The sequence below is a fragment of the Procambarus clarkii genome, chromosome 32, assembly GCF_040958095.1.
Source record: "Procambarus clarkii isolate CNS0578487 chromosome 32, FALCON_Pclarkii_2.0, whole genome shotgun sequence".
Classification (NCBI taxonomy): Eukaryota; Metazoa; Arthropoda; class Malacostraca; order Decapoda; family Cambaridae; genus Procambarus; species Procambarus clarkii.
In genome coordinates this window covers 28,337,316-28,355,658 of record NC_091181.1, presented here as the reverse complement: position 1 = coordinate 28,355,658, position 18,343 = coordinate 28,337,316, and the positions used below count along the sequence as shown (strand labels likewise).

Here is an 18,343-nt window from a genome sequence, read left to right as displayed (position 1 = left end):
ATCCCCTCGTGTGGTCCTGCACCATCTGAGGTCTACCTGTGTGTGTGTGTGTGTGTACTCACCTAGTTGTACTCCCGCCTCTCAACTGTCAATCAACAGGTGTACAGATTCCTGAGCCTACTGGGCTCTATCATATCTACACTTGAAACTGTGTATGGAGTCAGCCTCCACCACATCACTGCCTAATGCATTCCATCTGTTAACTACTCTGACACTGAAAAAGTTCTTTCTAACGTCCCTGTGGCTCATGTGGGTACTCAGTTTCCACCTGTGTCCCCTTGTTCGCGTCCCACCAGATGTGTGTGTGGTGTGTGTGTGTGTGTGTGTTTATTCTCTTTGCTTCAGATAGCTTCCTTTCTTAAACACACACACACACACACACACACACACACACACACACACACACACACACACACACACACACACACACCTATGCAAATCTAAAAGAGGAGAAGGTTATCACATGAGAGCATCTGTAGAAGAGGCTCTAGTATGGGATGTGGTGGATAATTAAGGTCAGGAGAGGCACCAAGTGCAGCTCAAAGATTGCGCCTCCCTGATAAGGAAGATAAGCGCCGGGGAAGGATGTAGGGGAGAGGAAGAGGGGCAAGAGGGAAATAAGAGGAAGGGGATAAGAGCCAGTGAAAGGGAGAAATGTAGGAATAGGAGGAATTGACAAAAAAAGATGGAAAGAAACCTATTTCTGTGGGATAATGTGTTTCGTCCTGCTTGTATTTGCCTGAAATTCTGGTTTTTCCTGTTTTGGGTGTTTTATTTAAAAACAAAATGGGGTAGTTATTTCTTTCCATCCTTGGGATCGAACCTGGGTATCCTCGATTGCAAGTCGGAGACATAGATTACAAGACTCATATTCACGGTGAGACTTGACGTCGAGTATGACAGGCCAACAAGTGGTGCTGAGCCAGGGAGTTGTTGTTGCTAGCGGCGGGCATGAAGACTGCCTCTACCGGTCTCGGAGACTCGTGTCCGAGACATAAATATAGCAACCCGTGTCAACTTAACCTATTATAGGTATGGGTTAAGTAATAATTGTAATTACGAAGCAATAAGATGCTTATCTTAAGATACTAAGAAGGTTTCTATTCGGTGTTTTCTATGAAGCTTTTCAAGGTAAACTAGTATGTTTAGTATGTCACATATGAACGTATTTAATAAGTCAATATTGACTGAAAGAAAGTGCGAGAACGGGTTGAATATAGCATTGTATGCTATAGGTAATATTTTGATACGTTGCAGGAAGCTTTGCGAATATTTTCTGTCTGTCAGTATGTCTGTCTGTCTGTCTCTCTCTCTCTCTCTCTCTCTCACTCTCTCTCTCTCTCTCTCTCTCTCTCTCTCTCTCTCTTCTCTCTCTCTCTCTCTCTCTCTCTCATAACTAGAGCCTGAGCCTAATATGACTGCCGGAGTCTGTATAAATCTGGGACGTTCGTCAGGTGTGGATGAGAAGGGATTATTGTATCTGTCGGATAGACGGGAGAGTTGACGCTGGCCCTGACTCTCTGACGGCTGGTGGGGGGGGAGGTTGCTTCTTTGTCCGCCACCACTACTACCACCAACACCATCACCACACACCACCACCACCATCACCACCACCACCACCACCACCATCACCACCACCACCATCACCACCACCACCATCACCACCACCACCACCCCAACACCACCATCACCACCACCACCACCACCACCACCAACACCATCACCACCACCACCACCACCAACATCACCACCACCACCACCACCACCACCACCACCATCACCACCACCACCACCACCACCACCACCATCACCACCACCTCCACCACCCCCACCACCACCACCACCACCACCACCACCACCACCATCACCACCATCACCACCACCACCACCACCACACATCACCACCACCACCACCACCACCACCACCACACCACCACCTCCACCACCCCCACCACCACCACCACCACCACCATCACCACCACCACCATCACCACCACCTCCACCACCCCCACCACCACCACCACCACCACCACCACCACCACCATCACCACCATCACCACCACCACACCACCACCACCATCACCACCACCACCACCACCACCACCACCACCACCACCACCACCACCTCCACCACCCCCACCACCACCACCACACCACCATCACCACCATCACCACCACCACCACCACCACCATCACCACCACCTCCACCACCCCACCACCACCACCACCACCACCACCATCACCACCATCACCACCACCACCACCACCATCACCACCACCACCACCACCATCACCACCACCACCACCACCACCACCACCACCACCACCTTGAATATATCACCAAGGCAGTAGTTGTCGTCAAACATTATCTTCCTCATCTCCACCAATTAGCCAGCCTCATTATCAGCCAGCATCACCATCAATATTCGTAACCCTATCTACATCATCCACACCAACACTATTAACACCTTCACCCCGCTAACTACCAGTTCGGTCATTAGTGTCAGGGTGAGAGAGAGAGAGAGAGAGAGAGAGAGAGAGAGAGAGAGAGAGAGAGAGAGAGAGAGAGAGAGAAAGAGTAGGAGGAACAAGATGGTGTGTCTACAATGCTCAGCAGGACACTGATCATTGTAGACACACTAGTTCCAAAGTCCCAACCACTCCTATCCTCCCCTCTTATATGTCCTTCCATTTCCCCTCATTATATCTCCTTCCCTCCCTCCCTGGACGCCCTATACACTATGCTCCCCTCTTTTCTCCCTTTCCCCCTATCGTTATGCTTACCCTGTGTATCATCCCTTTCCTTCCCTTTTATAATGTCCACTTCTATTATGTCCCCCTTACCTTTACTGTCTCTCTCTCTCTCTCCCTCACGCTATTCCTTTATACTCCCCTCTTTCTCCCCTCTCCCTCGCGGCCTGTTACACCCCCCCCCCTGAGCTATACTACATTGCCCCTTTTCTGTCTCTTTTCGCTTCTACCGAGCTGTTACTCTTCACCTGTCTTCACACTCACTCCCCCACACATTGTCTCCCCTTATTATCTCCCCTCCCCTCCCCACCCTTCCCCTCCCCAGCAGCTGTAACTTGGCTCCCCCACATTTTCCCCACAAAACACTATTCCTTCTCCCCTTTCTCTCTCTGTTCCCCCCTCCAGCTCCCATTCTCTTTGTTCTCCTTCATCTCCCCTCTTCTCTTTTCCCTTCATCTCCTCTTCTCTCTGTTCATGTTCCTCCTGTATTTGTTAGTCCTAACTTTTTATGTTATTTGTTTTTAGTTCAATATTTTCTCCCCTTCCCTTTCCTACTCTCCCCTCATCATGTTCTCTTTTCTCTTTATCTCCTTTCTTTATCTATTTTCATTCACTAGCCTCCTATTCCTTCCCTTTCTACCCTTCTCTGCCCCCTCAATCCTCCCCCACCCCCACCTCCCCTCACCTTGGCTTCCCCTCCCGGCACGAGGGGAGACAAAGGTGGTAACATGAAGCCCACTCAAGGTATTGTAGGAGTTGTCCATCACGGCCCGCTGAGCCCCTTGAGTTGTGGGGGGTGCCCTCGGTGGTTGTGGCTCACCCTCTCTCTCACTCTCCCCTCTATCTCACTCCTCCTCTCTCACTCCCCTCTCTCACTCCCCTCTCTCACGTCCCTCCCTCTCCCCCCTCTCCATGGAAGCCCCCCCTCAGGGGTGTCAATATGGACCCTAAACCCACATAAGAGACCCACGTGTTCCTCTGAAATTCACGCTGATTTGTCAACAGTGAATTTGTCTCAGTCAGTATTGTCAAACTCAATCCCTCTCTCTTGTCTACCTACCTACCCCTCCAGTCTACTCCCCCCCCTGTCTACGCTTACCTGTCTATTCTCCTGCGTTACAGATTCGTGAGCTGTTCGTTGGTATCCGAATACAATCCCTATCTCTTATCTACCTACCTACCCCTCCTGTCTACTCCCCCTGTCTACGCTTACCTGTCTATTCTCCTGCGTTACAGATTCGTGAGCTGTTCGTTGGTGTCCGTAGAGTGAGGGGGGCGGATAGGTCAGTGTCCGACCATACCGGACACTATACAGAAACCTGATATTCCCAGGTATCGGTTGATAGAGTACATTCCTTAAGGCTGGGCGTTTGAGACGGTGTCCTCAGGGCTTTCTCTGCCCTGTCCTGCCCTCCCCAGGAGCTCAACAGGTCCTTTGTGTCGGGCTTAGAGTTGGGGAAAGAGGGTCTGAACTGAGAGGCGTTGTGTGGCGTGCGAACAGTGAGTTGTACGAGGTCAAGTTTGGGGTCAAAACGGTGTGTCTGTTGTGATGTTACGGGGGGGGGGTAACTTACCTGTGCTAGGTACACCTGTGGTGTTATGGGGTAACTTACCTGTGTTAGGTACACCTGTGGTGTTATGGGGTAACTTACCTGTGCTAGGTAGACCTGTGGTGTTAGGGTAACTTACCTGTGCTAGACACACCTGTGACAGGTGTGTCTAGCGAAGGCAGCGACCCCACCAGTGCTCGAGGGGCCTCCAAGCAGCCTCCTGTTTACATAGTAGTTTGTGTAACTATGTGCACCATAGTACAAAAATGGACGTACTAAGCCATTAGATAGTAGCATTTTGTACTATTCACTTTATAGTCAAAATAAAATGAAGCTAAGAGCAAACTTACATATTCCTATAGCACACATATGTACTATATTAGGCCTCATATATCGTGTATTAGGCCTAGGAAGGATAGATTATCTTGAGATGATTTCGGGGCTTTAGTGTCCCCGCGGCCCGGTCCTCGACCAGGCCTCCACCCCCAGGAAGCAGCCCTTGACAGCTGACTAACACCCAGGTACCTATTTTACTGCTAGGTCACAGGGGCATAGGGTGAAAGAAACTCTGCCCATTGTTTCTCGCCATCGCCCGGGATCGAACCCGGGACCAGAGGATCACAAGTCCAGTGAGCTGTCCGCTCGGCCGACCGGCTCCCTGTTAGGTTAGGTTAGGTTAGGTTAGGTTAGGTTAGGTTAGGTTAGGTATTGGTTAGTTTGACTATGCAACATAAGTAGAAAATTGTTTTCCGGTTTGTCCAACTCAATAGAGCCAATATCTAGAAGTTTGGAAGTGAGGTCGGTCTTTCTAGACTTGGTTCATGTACTGAAGGTCGGTTTAGATATCTAGCGACGATCCGAGTCAGGCGGCCTGGGGGATGAATCTTGGTCCTGCTGGACGCTCAGAGCGAATCTTGGATTCGGCTAAGCTTCAGTTGAATGAACAGCTTCGCGCTCTTAATTGGGAGGAGCACAGTGTGTGGCCCGCAGAAGATGCCCGGGCCCGAGGTCTTGGCTCGTGTGTGACGCAACACGTGAGGTGTTCCATCTCCATGACGCATTACGTTGACGCAACGTCGTGAGGTGTTCCGTCTCCATGACGCATTACGTTGACGCAACGTCGTGAGGTGTTCCGTCTCTGTGACGCATTACGTTGACGCAACGTCGTGAGGTGTTCCATCTCCGTGACGCATTACGTTGACGCAACGTCGTGAGGTGTTCCATCTCTGTGACGCATTACGTTGACGCAACGTCGTGAGGTGTTCCATCTCCATGACGCATTACGTTGACGCAACGTCGTGAGGTGTTCCATCTCTGTGACGCATTACGTTGAGGCAACGTCGTGAGGTGTTCCATCTCTGTGACGCATTACGTTGACGCAACGTCGTGAAGCACAACAACATCAAGGGGTCAACAGCAACAAGCTCGAGTTGACGTCTAATCAACGCAGGAGCAACGTTGGTGTTGTTGATCTGCCGTTGATATGTTGATCTGTTGTTGGCACTGTTGATCTGATTTTAAGAACAAGACAATACCGAGTCATCTGTCGACTCTTGTAATGATGATAAACATTCTGGCCAGAAATGCTTATCGTAATATCTCGTTTCTATAAGATTATAATACAAATGACACTACAGACATGAGTTTAACCTCATCGTCGACACGTTGATTGAGATTGCAGGATTGCATTGGAGATTGAAAGCAGTTTTGGTTGGCATGTATGGTACATGACGGCTGTCATCTCGTAGCTCATGTGTGTGTGTAATTACCTAAGTGTAGTTACAGGATGAGAGCTACGCTCGTGGTGTCCCGTCTTCCCAGCACTCTTTGTCATATAACGCTTTGAAACTACTGACGGTATTGGCCTCCACCACCTTCTCACCTAACTTGTTCCAACCGTTTACCACTCTGTGTGTGTGTGTGAGTGTGTGTGTGTGTGTGTGTGTGTGTGTGTGTGTGTGTGTTTGTGTGTGTGTGTGTGTGTGTGTGTGTGTGTGTGTGTGTGTGTGTGTGTGTCTCACGCAACCTTTAAATATTATGAGGTCAGCGATCTGGGAAAATTCTTACATTTTCTGTGTGTTTGTATTGTAAACAGCGCTGGTCTGATGGCGAGTCTATTGAGTAGTGATCTGGTTGTCTGATAGTGATGCTTTGAACACCCCTCTCTCTCTCTCACCATCCCCCCATATCCCGAGATCTCACTATCTCTCCCCCCCCCCCCTTCCCCCCCGAACTCACACTATCTCCTCTTTAAACGCCGAGAAATTAAATCAGGGATCAAAAATACAAGTTTAAACTCCGATTAGAGTCGACGGGAACCATGATGCTCCTGGGTGCCAGTGGTGGCCCTCCCCCCCTACACCAGGCGTCTGGGTGCCAGGGGGTGCCACCCACCTACACCAGGAGCCTGGGTGCCAGGAGTACCCCCGCCCCCCTCCGCCCCCCGACCTACACTAAGTTCGTACGATTGAGGCGTTCAAACGTACGGGGGAGGGGGCGACCCTTCTATTACTCTCTGAACCATCAACAGAGAGCAACAGAAGGGTCGTCCTCTGCAGTATATTAGTTCGGTTATATAGCAGTTCAGTTATATAGAATAACGTCTAGGTTACAGGTGTAAGTGGGGAAATTGGTGATACCAGAGAGTGGGAATGCATCTTCTGCCAAACTGTCACAGACAAGCCACTACTTCACTGTCTCCTGGAATGTGAAGCAACCAACGACCTTAGAAGAGCTTTAAGAGTCTCTGAAGGTTGCAGTAACCACCCTGAAGCCATCAACACTGCCACTCTTCTGGTCAAAAAAGGTGTCCAGCAGCTGGAGACTCTCATAAATGCTGTCCAGCAGCTGGAGACACTCATAAAGGCTGTCCAGCAGCTGGAGACACTCATAAAGGCTGTCCAGCAGCTGGAGACACTCATAAAGGCTGTCCAGCAGCTGGAGACACTCATAAAGGCTGTCCAGCAGTTGGAGACACTCATAAATGCTGTCCAGCAGCTGGAGACTCTCATAAATGCTGTCCAGCAGCTGGAGACACTCATAAATGCTGTCCAGCAGTTGGAGACTCTCATAAATGCTGTCCAGCAGCTGGAGACACTCATAAATGCTGTCCAGCAGTTGGAGACTCTCATAAATGCTGTCCAGCAGTTGGAGACACTCATAAATGCTGTCCAGCAGCTGGAGACACTCATAAAGGCTGTCCAGCAGTATCCTCCCCCACGATAGCAGCCACATAGTAAGTTCTGACAGTTTAAATGCACGCTGAGCACACAGTATATATCCTTACACGACCACAGATCACATTCACTCCCCAAAAAATCTACCACTTACGGGCTACTCATGCCCGTGCCACCTCTTGGGTGGCTTAATCTTCATCAATCATCAGTCAGTCACCATCCCTTGTGCTGACACGTTGCTAAGCCACCGACACGGAGTGTAGCCATCACGCCACCTGCCCTCCTAGGAGGCAAGCTGGTAAGGTACACTTACACCTGGTACACTTACGCCTGGTACACTTACGTCAGGTACACTTACACTAGGTACACTTACACCTGGTACACTTACGCCTGGTACACTTACGTTAGGTACACTTACGTCAGGTACACTTACGCCTGGTACACTTACGTCAGGTACACTTACGCCTGGTACACTTACGCCTGGTACACTTACGCCTGGTACACTTACGTCAGGTACACTTACGCCTGGTACACTTACGCCTGGTACACTTACGCCTGGTACACTTACGCCTGGTACACTTACGCCTGGTACACTTACACTAGGTACACTTACACCTGGTACACTTACGCCTGGTACACTTACGTCAGGTACACTTACACTAGGTACACTTACGTTAGGTACACTTACGTTAGGTACACTTACACCAAGTACACTTACGCCTGGTACACTTACACCAGGTACACTTACGCCTGGTACACTTTCACCAGGTACACTTACGTTAGGTACACTTACACCAGGTACACTTACGTTAGGTACACTTACACCAGGTACACTTACGCCTGGTACACTTACACCAGGTACACTTACACCAGGTACACTTACACCAGGTACACTTACACCAGGTATACTTACACCAGGTACACTTACACCAGGTACACTTACACCAGGTACACTTACACCAGGTACACTTACACCAGGTATACTTACACCAGGTACACTTACACCAGGTACACTTACACCAAGTACACTCACAGAGCAACACAGTGTGTACCACCACCGTCGATCATACACGGCACTAAAATAAGAAACAGAGAAGATATGATCACTAGCTACAAAATACTCACTGGAATAGACAGGTCAGAAAAGGACAGAATATTTAACATAGTACACAAACAATGGGACATAGAAAGGTCGTTATAAGCGTTATCAAGAGCCGTTATAAAGAATTTTGGTTTCAGTCAAAAACAGTCAGGATTTGAGATGCATTAACAAACGGTAAAGAAAGACTGTATTCATAGATTTAAAATGTAAATGTGACAAACCTATACACCAATTAAGTGTCGAGAGGCGGAACCCAAGAGCCGTAGCTCATGTCTCGGGAAATACATCTAGCCGAGCACTGCCATCTCCCTCCACCCCCCACCCCCCACCCCCATACACACACCTCACCAAGCTGTCTAAGAGCCTCACACACGCACCTTAATACCTTCATAACCCAGATGTAAACATATGTATGACTGCTGTTGTTTGTTGGTCGAGTAATCCCTACGCGGTCACCCAGGGAGAGAGAGAGAGAGGGAGAGAGAGAGAGAGAGAGAGAGAGAGAGAGAGAGAGAGAGAGAGAGAGAGAGAGAGAGAAAGAGAGAAAGAGAGAAAGAGAGACAGACAGACAGACAGACAGACAGACAGACAGACAGATAGGCAGACAGACAGACAGACAGACAGACAGACAGACAGACAGACAGACAGACAGACCTGACACAACTAAGTTACCTCTGACCTCAAGCAGCGGCTGTCCCCAAGAAGTATTTCCTCCATTTTAACGTATTATGCATTAAAAGTAGCTTTATTCTCGTATATATATATATTAATATTATTATATATTAGAGTTCTGTGTATACTTAGGCGTAGGTTTAGTTAGGGTTAGATGTTTACATCATGTTTGCAATTATTTGTATTGTCATACTTGGGTGCAACCCGTCTTCGACTCAAGTCCATTCCATCCAGCGGTCGACCCCACGGACGCATTCATAAATTTGTACATGTTGTTCATTCAAAACGGGAATTTCTCAAATATAAATTAATATTATAACATATTAGCATATTGTGCAAATATAGGCATAGGTTAAGTTAGGTTTAGGTTCTGTTGGTGATTATTTGTATTTGTAGTACGTGGGTGAAGCATTTACAGCGTTGTGGTTCGAACAAAATTCGTCAGCGAAGCATTTTTTTTTTTTTTGAAGATATATACAAGAGTTGTTACATTCTTGTACAGCCACTAGTACGCGTAGCGTTTCGGGCAGGTCCCTGGAATACGATCCCCGCCGCGAAGAATCGTTGTTACAACCAAGTACACATTTTACTGTTGAGTTAAACAGAGGCTAAAGGCTTAAACAGTTAAGGATTTGCGCCCAGTAAATCCTCCCCGGCCAGGATACGAACCCATGACAAAGCGCTCGCGGAACGCCAGGCGAGTGTTTTACCACTACACCACGGAGACTGGTAACTTGTTCCGGAAGTGTTCGGACTTCATCAGTTGAGAGTCGTGTGTAAAGCGTTTTTCATTCATAAACAGGGGCTTTGGCGGGTGGATGGAATCACTTTTAGATCTTTGTTTGGAGGACGGGCTGCATTTATAGAGTTACGATTCGAACAGTCGTCAGTGAAGCAGTATTTGAGAAATGTTCGAATGTCTTCAGTTGTGAGTTGTGTCAGCTCGTCATTATTAACAAAGACCCCAAAGTCCATTCCATCCACCCGCCAAACCCCCTGTTTATGAATGAAAAACGTTTTACACACGACGCAAAACTGATGACGTTCGAACACTTCCGGAACAACAGCTTCACTGACGACTTTTGTTCGGACCACAACGCTGTAAATGCTTCACCCACGTACTACAAATACAAATAATCGCCAACAGAACATAAACACCTAACCTAACCTATGTCTAAATATGCACAGTATACTAATATATAACAATGTTAATATATATGTGAAAAAATTCATATTTCGAATGAACAGCATGTTACAACTGATGAATGCGTCTTTGGGGTCGACCGCTGGATGGAATGGACTTGGTCTGAGGACGGCCTGCTTTGTTGATGAGGACGGCCTGCAACCCCTTAATGTAGTGAGCATGGGGAAGAGGCTCGCCCTGGCGTTTGACCTACCCTCGGTGAGACCTGGGATTCGAGCTGGGGATCGAAGTGCATGCAGTTCGATCTGACATCGATTGTCCTGGGACTCGACCCGGAAGCTCGACTTGGGATTTCGAGCTGGGGCTCGACATGGTGGCGATGGCCCAACCTTTCTCTTTCTGAAATTAGTCCCTCCCCTTTCCCTCCGTGCCCCCCCCTGCCCTCCGTGCCCCCCCTGCCCTCCGTGCCCCCCTGCCCTCCGTGCCCCCCTTCCCTCCGCGCCCCCCTGCCCTCCGTGCCCCCCTGCCCTCCGTGCCCCCTGCCCTCAACCCCTGCCATCCAATGAATCGCCCTCCCTGCCTATCTGAGTGTTTGTAGCCAGCCTTGACCCACACTGACCGGGATTATCTTCGTATTTTACGGTAGCTTACCCTCTTGTGGGACGCCGCCTCTCGTTAACCCCCTCCTCCTCCTCCCCCCCCCACCATGTAACCCCCTCACCCGGGGAGGGGAATGGGGGATGGGGGAAGGGTTTCCTCCTAACCCCCCTCACCGTCCACCACGCCTTCACCTCTCTTACACCTGCCGGCCCAAACAGCCTCTCTTCTTGCTTGTAATTGTTCGTTCGCCCCCCCCCTTTTGTGTTCACATGTGTTCCTGCAGGGCCTTAAGAACACTGCCCCTGTAGTCTATCTCTATCCCTCCACCCTGCTGCTGCTGTCTCCTCTCCCTGTATTTTCTCTCTCCCTCTCTCTTCTTCCCTCTCTCTGCCATCTTCTCTCTCCCTCTGGGACCCCAACACTCCCTGCAGTCCCCCTGTCTCCTCTTCACTGTTCCTCCTATCCCCTTTTCTTCCCTCCCCCTGCTTTCTTTCCCTCTGTCTCCTCTCTCTCTCTCCCCCTACCCCATGTCTCCTTTTCTTCCTGCTGCCTCTCTTTTTTCTTATCATATTTACATTTAAAACTGTATCTGTATGTGTGTGTGTAATCCATATAACATATTGCAATAATGAGGTTATCTTGAGATGATTTCGGGGTTTTAGTGTCCCCGCGGCTCGGTCCTCGACCAGGCCTCCACCCCCAGGAAGCAGCCCGTGACAGCTGACTAACACCCAGGTACCTATTTACTGCTAGCTAACAGGGGCATAGGGTGAAAGAAACTCTGCCCATTGTTTCTCGCCGGCGCTTGGGATCGAACCCGGGACCACAGGATCACAAGTCCAGCGTGCTGTCCGCTCGGCCGAGTTATTAAAAATAATCGAATCCACTATTCCTAATCTTAATCAGATTTGTTCAGCTGGTCCAAAAATTATAGAGAAAACAAATTTACCCTCAAAGGTATGAATTAAAAAAACACCTTAAATGTTCGTGTTCTTTATTAAAATTAAAATTTATTATAAAAATTCACGATGTGTGCTTATAATGGAATATGTAATAGGTATATTACAAATGATAATGGGTATATAATTCAATGTATTAGTTATATATAACATATCGTGGGTGTAGTAATGATGGTATGACGAAGGGGGGGGGGGGGGAGGGGGGCTTCATTTGCTAACATTATACTCATATTTTGTTTAGAATGTATAGTTTGAACATAGTTAGAATTTTAACCTGTTTAAAATTCTCATAGACGATGAGAATTGTCTTCAAATATCTATAATTTTAAATTATTGTAAAATTCTCATAGAAGATGAAAATTTTCTGCAAATATCTATCATTTTAAACTATTTAAAATTCTCAAAGTCGATGAGAATTGTCTTCAAATATCTGCCAAGTTGCTAAATCTTAGAATTATTGATCAAATTCACGGGGGGAAGAGTAATATTATGTTTATAATATATTCAGAAAATGATAAAAATCCCTTTGTCTATTTTAACTGTGAAATTACAGACAAAATGGGTTTAAAATATTTAATAAATATAACGAATATAAACATTTACTGCTTTAGGGCTCACGTTTGTCTCCAAAGGGTTAGGGAAGACGTTGATTAAGACAAGACAATTAGTCCCACTTACCAGATTGTTGGGATGATAGCATGATAGCCAATCCTAGTGTAGTGTTGTCTTATATGGCTTAGTTGTATGTTATTTATCAGTGGGAGCCGGTGGCTGAGCGGACAGAAGACTGGACGCGTGATCCTGTGTTCGCGGGTTCGGTCCCGGGCGCCGGCGAGAAACAATGGGTAGAGTTTCTTTCACCCTGATGCCCCTGTTACCTAGCAGTAAATAGGTATTTGGGAGTTAGTCAGCTGTCATGGGCTGCTTCCTGGGGTTGGAGGCCTGGTCGAGGAGGACCGGGCCGCGGGGACACTAAACCCCGAAATCATCTCAAGATAACCTCAAGATACCCGAGGAAACGATTGTACCTTAAGTAAACTTTTAATTGTTATCTTCACTAACCACCGTTCATTGTTGGGTGACACGTAGCGCAGCGGCTGCGTCGGCGACTCGCAACCGATAGCTTCATGGTCTTTTCCCAGGGAGGACGAGGCGTCTTGGCCCCCCCCCCTCTTACAAGATATTTAATCCACATTAAAACTCCTCTTCCGTGCGTCTTACCGCTGGGTCAGCTTGTCCAGGTTCCTCTGGAGACTTACGCAATACGCCGCAGTAATCCACCAGTCTTGAGACGTTGGCGGAATCCACGATTTTGGAGGTTAATCTCATTTTTTAAGTAATTTATGTGACTTAGAGTGACCGAGAGACGATTCCTGAAGCACTTCGCTCGTTACGGTGTCTCTGTTACTGTTACGTTACTGTTACGGTATTGGTGATTGTTGGTGAATTGGTGATTGAAATTGAAATTGAAATTGAAATAAGTTTATTGAGGTAAAATACACACAAAGGGATGAGGTAGCTCAAGCTATTCTCACCCCGTTCAGTACAACGTGTTAATATATACATATACACACATCACAAATAAACATATTACCAAACATTCTGAGAGGTAAACATATCCATTTCCTCCTTTACACAAGTAGTATGGTATCAGACGTACACACAAATACTTTTATGACCTAGGTATACTGTATAGACAATTTGCAAGACACCTGCAGATAATTCAACAAAATATTACAATCTTGGTGCAAAATTCTTATATCTCTCAAGAATATCATCAACCTTTCCGTTGTGACACATCCAGGCTATTTGTTCAGGAACAGTCCTTATCTCAGTGTTTCTATATACATTAATCAACGGACAATGAAGAATATAATGGGCAAGGGTGTGAGACCTTAACATACCACATAGTTTACACTTCGTGTCATTACCATGAACATCTATCCCATATTCCCAGTAATATTTGTACCCAAGCCTGAGCCGCATGTACACAGAGTCACTCCAAGCATTTCTCCTTTTACCATAAGTGAAATGGGTGTTTTGACTCACATACATGTAGTGTTGCATGGTTTGACTACTCTCATACATTATCTCTCTCCTCTCCACTCCCGCCTGTGCCTGAATATTTCTGATTTTTTCTTATTTGTCTCATTGTGAATTCACATTCAATGTCAACTTGTGGTTTTGATGTGGCACGTTTGGCCAAGTCATCCGCCACCTCGTTGAGCACTATTCCAACATGAGATGGAATCCACATGAATTTCACACTATAACCTTTCAGCTGTATCTCAGTTATTCTTCTCTTACAGTCCTCCACTATAGACATGAAGACTGGGTTTCTACTGTTTAAGGACTCCAGTGCTCCTCGGCTATCGACAAATACAAAAACATTTTTGTCGTCATGACGTACTTCCTCCAAACACGCCAGAATGGCCTGCAGTTCAGCTTGTGTGGATGATATATAATTACTAAGCCGGAGTTCAATTATCAATTATCCTATCCAATTGGTGATTGTTCTGGCTTATACAGTGAGTGACTAGACCACACACACTAGAAGGTGAAGGGACGACGACGACGTTTTGGTTCGTCCTGGACCATTCTCAAGTCGACAATCGACTTGAGAATGGTCCAGGACGGACCGAAACGTCGTCATCCGACGCTTGGTGGTGGTGTCAAGGCGTATGTGATAGTGCTGGAGGTGGCCAGGGGGGGGGGTGAGGGGGAGGGAGTGACGGTAGTGGTCCCAATTAAGCTGAGAACAAGGGGGCCGGGAATGGTCAGCCGGCGAGCCAGGTCAGGTCAGGTCACGGGGCTTGGTCACGCTCCCCGACTCCACGTCCGCTCAGGTCAGGTGTGAAATAGGGCTCGACAGTCCAACCCGCCAATTACCAGGTAAATACTCGAGAAAATGGGGAGGGAAGATAGGGGGTGAGAGGGAAGGGGGAAGGGAAGGGGGAAGGGAAGGGGGAAGGGAAGGGAGGGAGGGAAGGGAGTAACTACCTGTAGAAGGATTAATTGATTCCTATTCTGATGTTGATAGTATCTGTAAACAACGGCCCTGGCCAACCCTATTTGCCCCTACACACAGGCTACCCTACCCTACACCCCTCCCCATCTACCTTTGTCATCCCCATCCCTTCCCCTTCTCCCTCCCTCCCCCCACCGTCCTTCCCCGCGGCGTTGGGGTAATTACTCTATCCTATCATCGTTTGTCATCGGCCTCTACATTAGTATTTTAGTATACAATGTGGACAGGCAGCCGGCGGTGTGACTCCACCCACCCCCTATCTCACACACACGCACACACACTCACTCCCTCACACACACACACACACACCACACACACACACACACACACACACACACACCACACACACACACACACACACACACATGATCACTACCTACAAAATTCTCAGATAAATTGACAGGGTAGATGCAGATAAACTGTTTAACACGGCTGGAATGGGAAGGGGACACAGGTGGAGACTGAGTACCCAAATGAGCCACAGAGATATTAGAAAGAATTTTTTAGTGTCAGAGTGGTTGACAAATGGAATGCATTAGGCAGTGATGTGGTGGAGGCTGACTCCATACACAGTTTCAAGTGTAGATATGATAGAGCCTAATAGGCTCAGGAACCTGTACACCAGTTGATTGACAGTTGAGAGGCGGGACCAAAGAGCCTGAGCTCAACCCCCCTCAAGGACGACTAGGTGAATACACGACCTCTCACATGTGTATGGTCCTTTAATAATGAAGATGCTATGAAGGAAGAGAGAAGACGCAAAAGACAAGTTTACCATAACGACCAAGGGAATCGAACCCGGGCCACAGAATTACGAGTCCTGCGAGCTGTCCGCTCAGCCACCAGACCCCCCTAACCGACCAGACTTGGAGAGAACACCGTGGGGGACACAGACCTACGAAGCAAGACAACACAAGGCATCATGGACTACATAACTACCCAATACGAAGATAACTACCCAATGTGAAGATGGCGAAAGAGGATTTCTCCCGCCCCGATGAAGGAGGCTAAGATGAACCTCAAGAAAATTACCATAGTTTAATAAACAATGCTTAGAGGGGAAAAATGAGACGTCAGAGAGATTGGGAAAAAATACAGTGAGCACAGAATAGAGAACCACAGCATGTGCACGAGAGAGAGAGAGAGAGAGAGAGAGAGAGAGAGGGGGGGGGGGGGGGAGGGAGAGAGAGAGAGAGAGAGAGAGAGAGAGAGAGAGAGAGAGAAAGGGGGGATAGCCGAGAGTAAAGCAGAGAAGAGCAGTAGGAGAACGACATAACCTCCGAAGCAAAGGATTCATCCTAAACTACTACATAACCACATGAAGATGTCGGTAAATTAATAACTATTCTGGCACCACCAAAAGAGGAGGCCACACAGAGAATGATAAGGAAGTATGTGAAGAACTTAATTAAAGGCCTGTCAGGAAGTTAAGATGGAAGCAGAGTTGGTCGCAGATCTACAACTTGAGATAAAAGAGAGAGACAGTACCTGAAGAAACACTGCTGGAAATAGAAGTGTCGCCAGAGGAAGTCAAGACACAGGGAAGCTGGACGAGATGACAGCCGCAGGACCTTACAAGATCTCATCTTGGAACCTCAAAGAAGCACCTGCAGAATTGTGTGTTCATCTAGTTGTTCTTGCGGGGGTTGAGCTCTGGCTCTTTCGTCCCGCCTCTCAACTGTCAATCAACTGGTGTACAGGTTCCTGAGCCTACTGGGCTCTATCATATCTACACTTGAAACTGTGTATGGAGTCAGCCTCCACCACATCACTGCCTAATGCATTCCATTTGTCTACTACTCTGACACTAAAAAAGTTCATTCTAATATCTCTGTGGCTCATTTGGGCACTCAGTTTCCACCTGTGTCCCCTAGTGCATGTGCCCTTTATGTTAAATAGCCTGTCTTTATCTACCCTATTGATTCCCTTGAGAATCTTGAATGTGGTGGTCATGTCGCCCCTAAATCTTCTGTCTTCCAGCGAAGTGAGGTTTAATTCCCGTAATCTCTCCAATAAGAGCATCAGAGTTACGGGGCGTTAGGTAACGGGGCTCTCTCTCAGCTGGGCATCCAGCTGTGGTGAGGCTCCTCTTGATGATGTCGTTAACTTCACTGTGCCTCGAGTGCCATTCCTCATGTGCTTTGGCAGAGTAGGCCATGGTGGCCGTACCTGTCAGCCACCACCTCGCCGCAAATACACCTATATCTGATGTGGATTGAGGCAGCAAGGCGAAGGGCCACAGCAATTCGGAGGGCGTGTGGTGTGAGACGCATGCCAGTTGCCGACATTGGGGGTTCCTAAAAGGAATTCCCTGCATGTGGGGCTGCTACTGCTGTGAGGCGAGCAATGTCGTGTTGTGTTGCTGCAGCACCCAGGCACTCTGTAGCAACTTGGTCTACAATGGGGCCTCCCACTGATTGCTTGTGGGCTTTTGGGGATTGGTGTTGAGGTGATGGGCCTGCACGAGAGGGCCCACTCGGTGGCACAGCGTGTAAAATTGAAAAAAAAAAAAAAAAAAAACAGCGTGTAAATATATATATATATATATATATATATATATATATATATATATATATATATATATATATATATATATATGAAAAATATATATATAGAATATATATATATTCTGGGAGTATGGGTTCGAGTCACTTCTGGGGTGTGAGTTTTTCATTCGCATATAGTCCTGGGGGACCATTCAGGCTTGTTCGCATATATATATATATATATATATATATTATATATATATATATATATATATATATATATATATATATATATATATATGCTGCCTTTGTTATTCTTGTGGTGTTAGATCTCCAGTTATGTCCACTACGTCTCTCTCTCTCTCTCTTCTCTCTCTCTCTCTCTCCTCTCTCTCTCTCTCTGTCTCTCTCTCTCTCTCTCTCTCTAAACGTCCCGTTATCATTCAGCAACTTGGACGTAGTCAGCCCTTCTGAGGGCTGTATATACATCCCTTGTGACCTATTCTTGAGTATGCTGCCCCGGCGTGGAATCCCCCAACCTAAAGAAACGCGAGGAACAAATTTAAAAATATCAAAAAATAAGGATCAAGAGTGGTTCCTGAGCTAAGGGGACTGAGCTGTGAAGACTGGGGGGAATTGGATCTCGCTACGGCCAGAGGAAAACAGGCGTAGGGAAGACATGATAACGACATACAAAATGGCATAACATACCAACAACAAATATAACACAATGTTGCAACGAATTATACCATAATATACGGCATACAACCAGGCTGTGACTCATACGTCAGGCTGTGAGCAGCCGCGTCCAAAAGCCTGGTTGATCAGTCCAGCAACCAGGAGGCCTGGTCGACGACCGGGCCGCGGGGACGCTA

General features: G+C 47.4%; 1 protein-coding gene across 1 annotated transcript in view; it reads left to right on the top strand.

Annotated features, from left to right (window-relative positions):
- The window catches only part of LOC138370496 (golgin subfamily A member 6-like protein 22), a 38,973-nt gene extending 31,447 nt beyond the window's left edge, over positions 1–7,526 (top strand). Inside the window, exon 6 of the mRNA XM_069334869.1 lies at positions 7,061–7,526. Within this exon, the coding sequence (XP_069190970.1) occupies positions 7,061–7,526 (466 nt within the window). The remainder of the gene's footprint in view (positions 1–7,060) is intronic.
- The last annotated feature ends 10,817 nt before the right edge of the window (positions 7,527–18,343 follow it).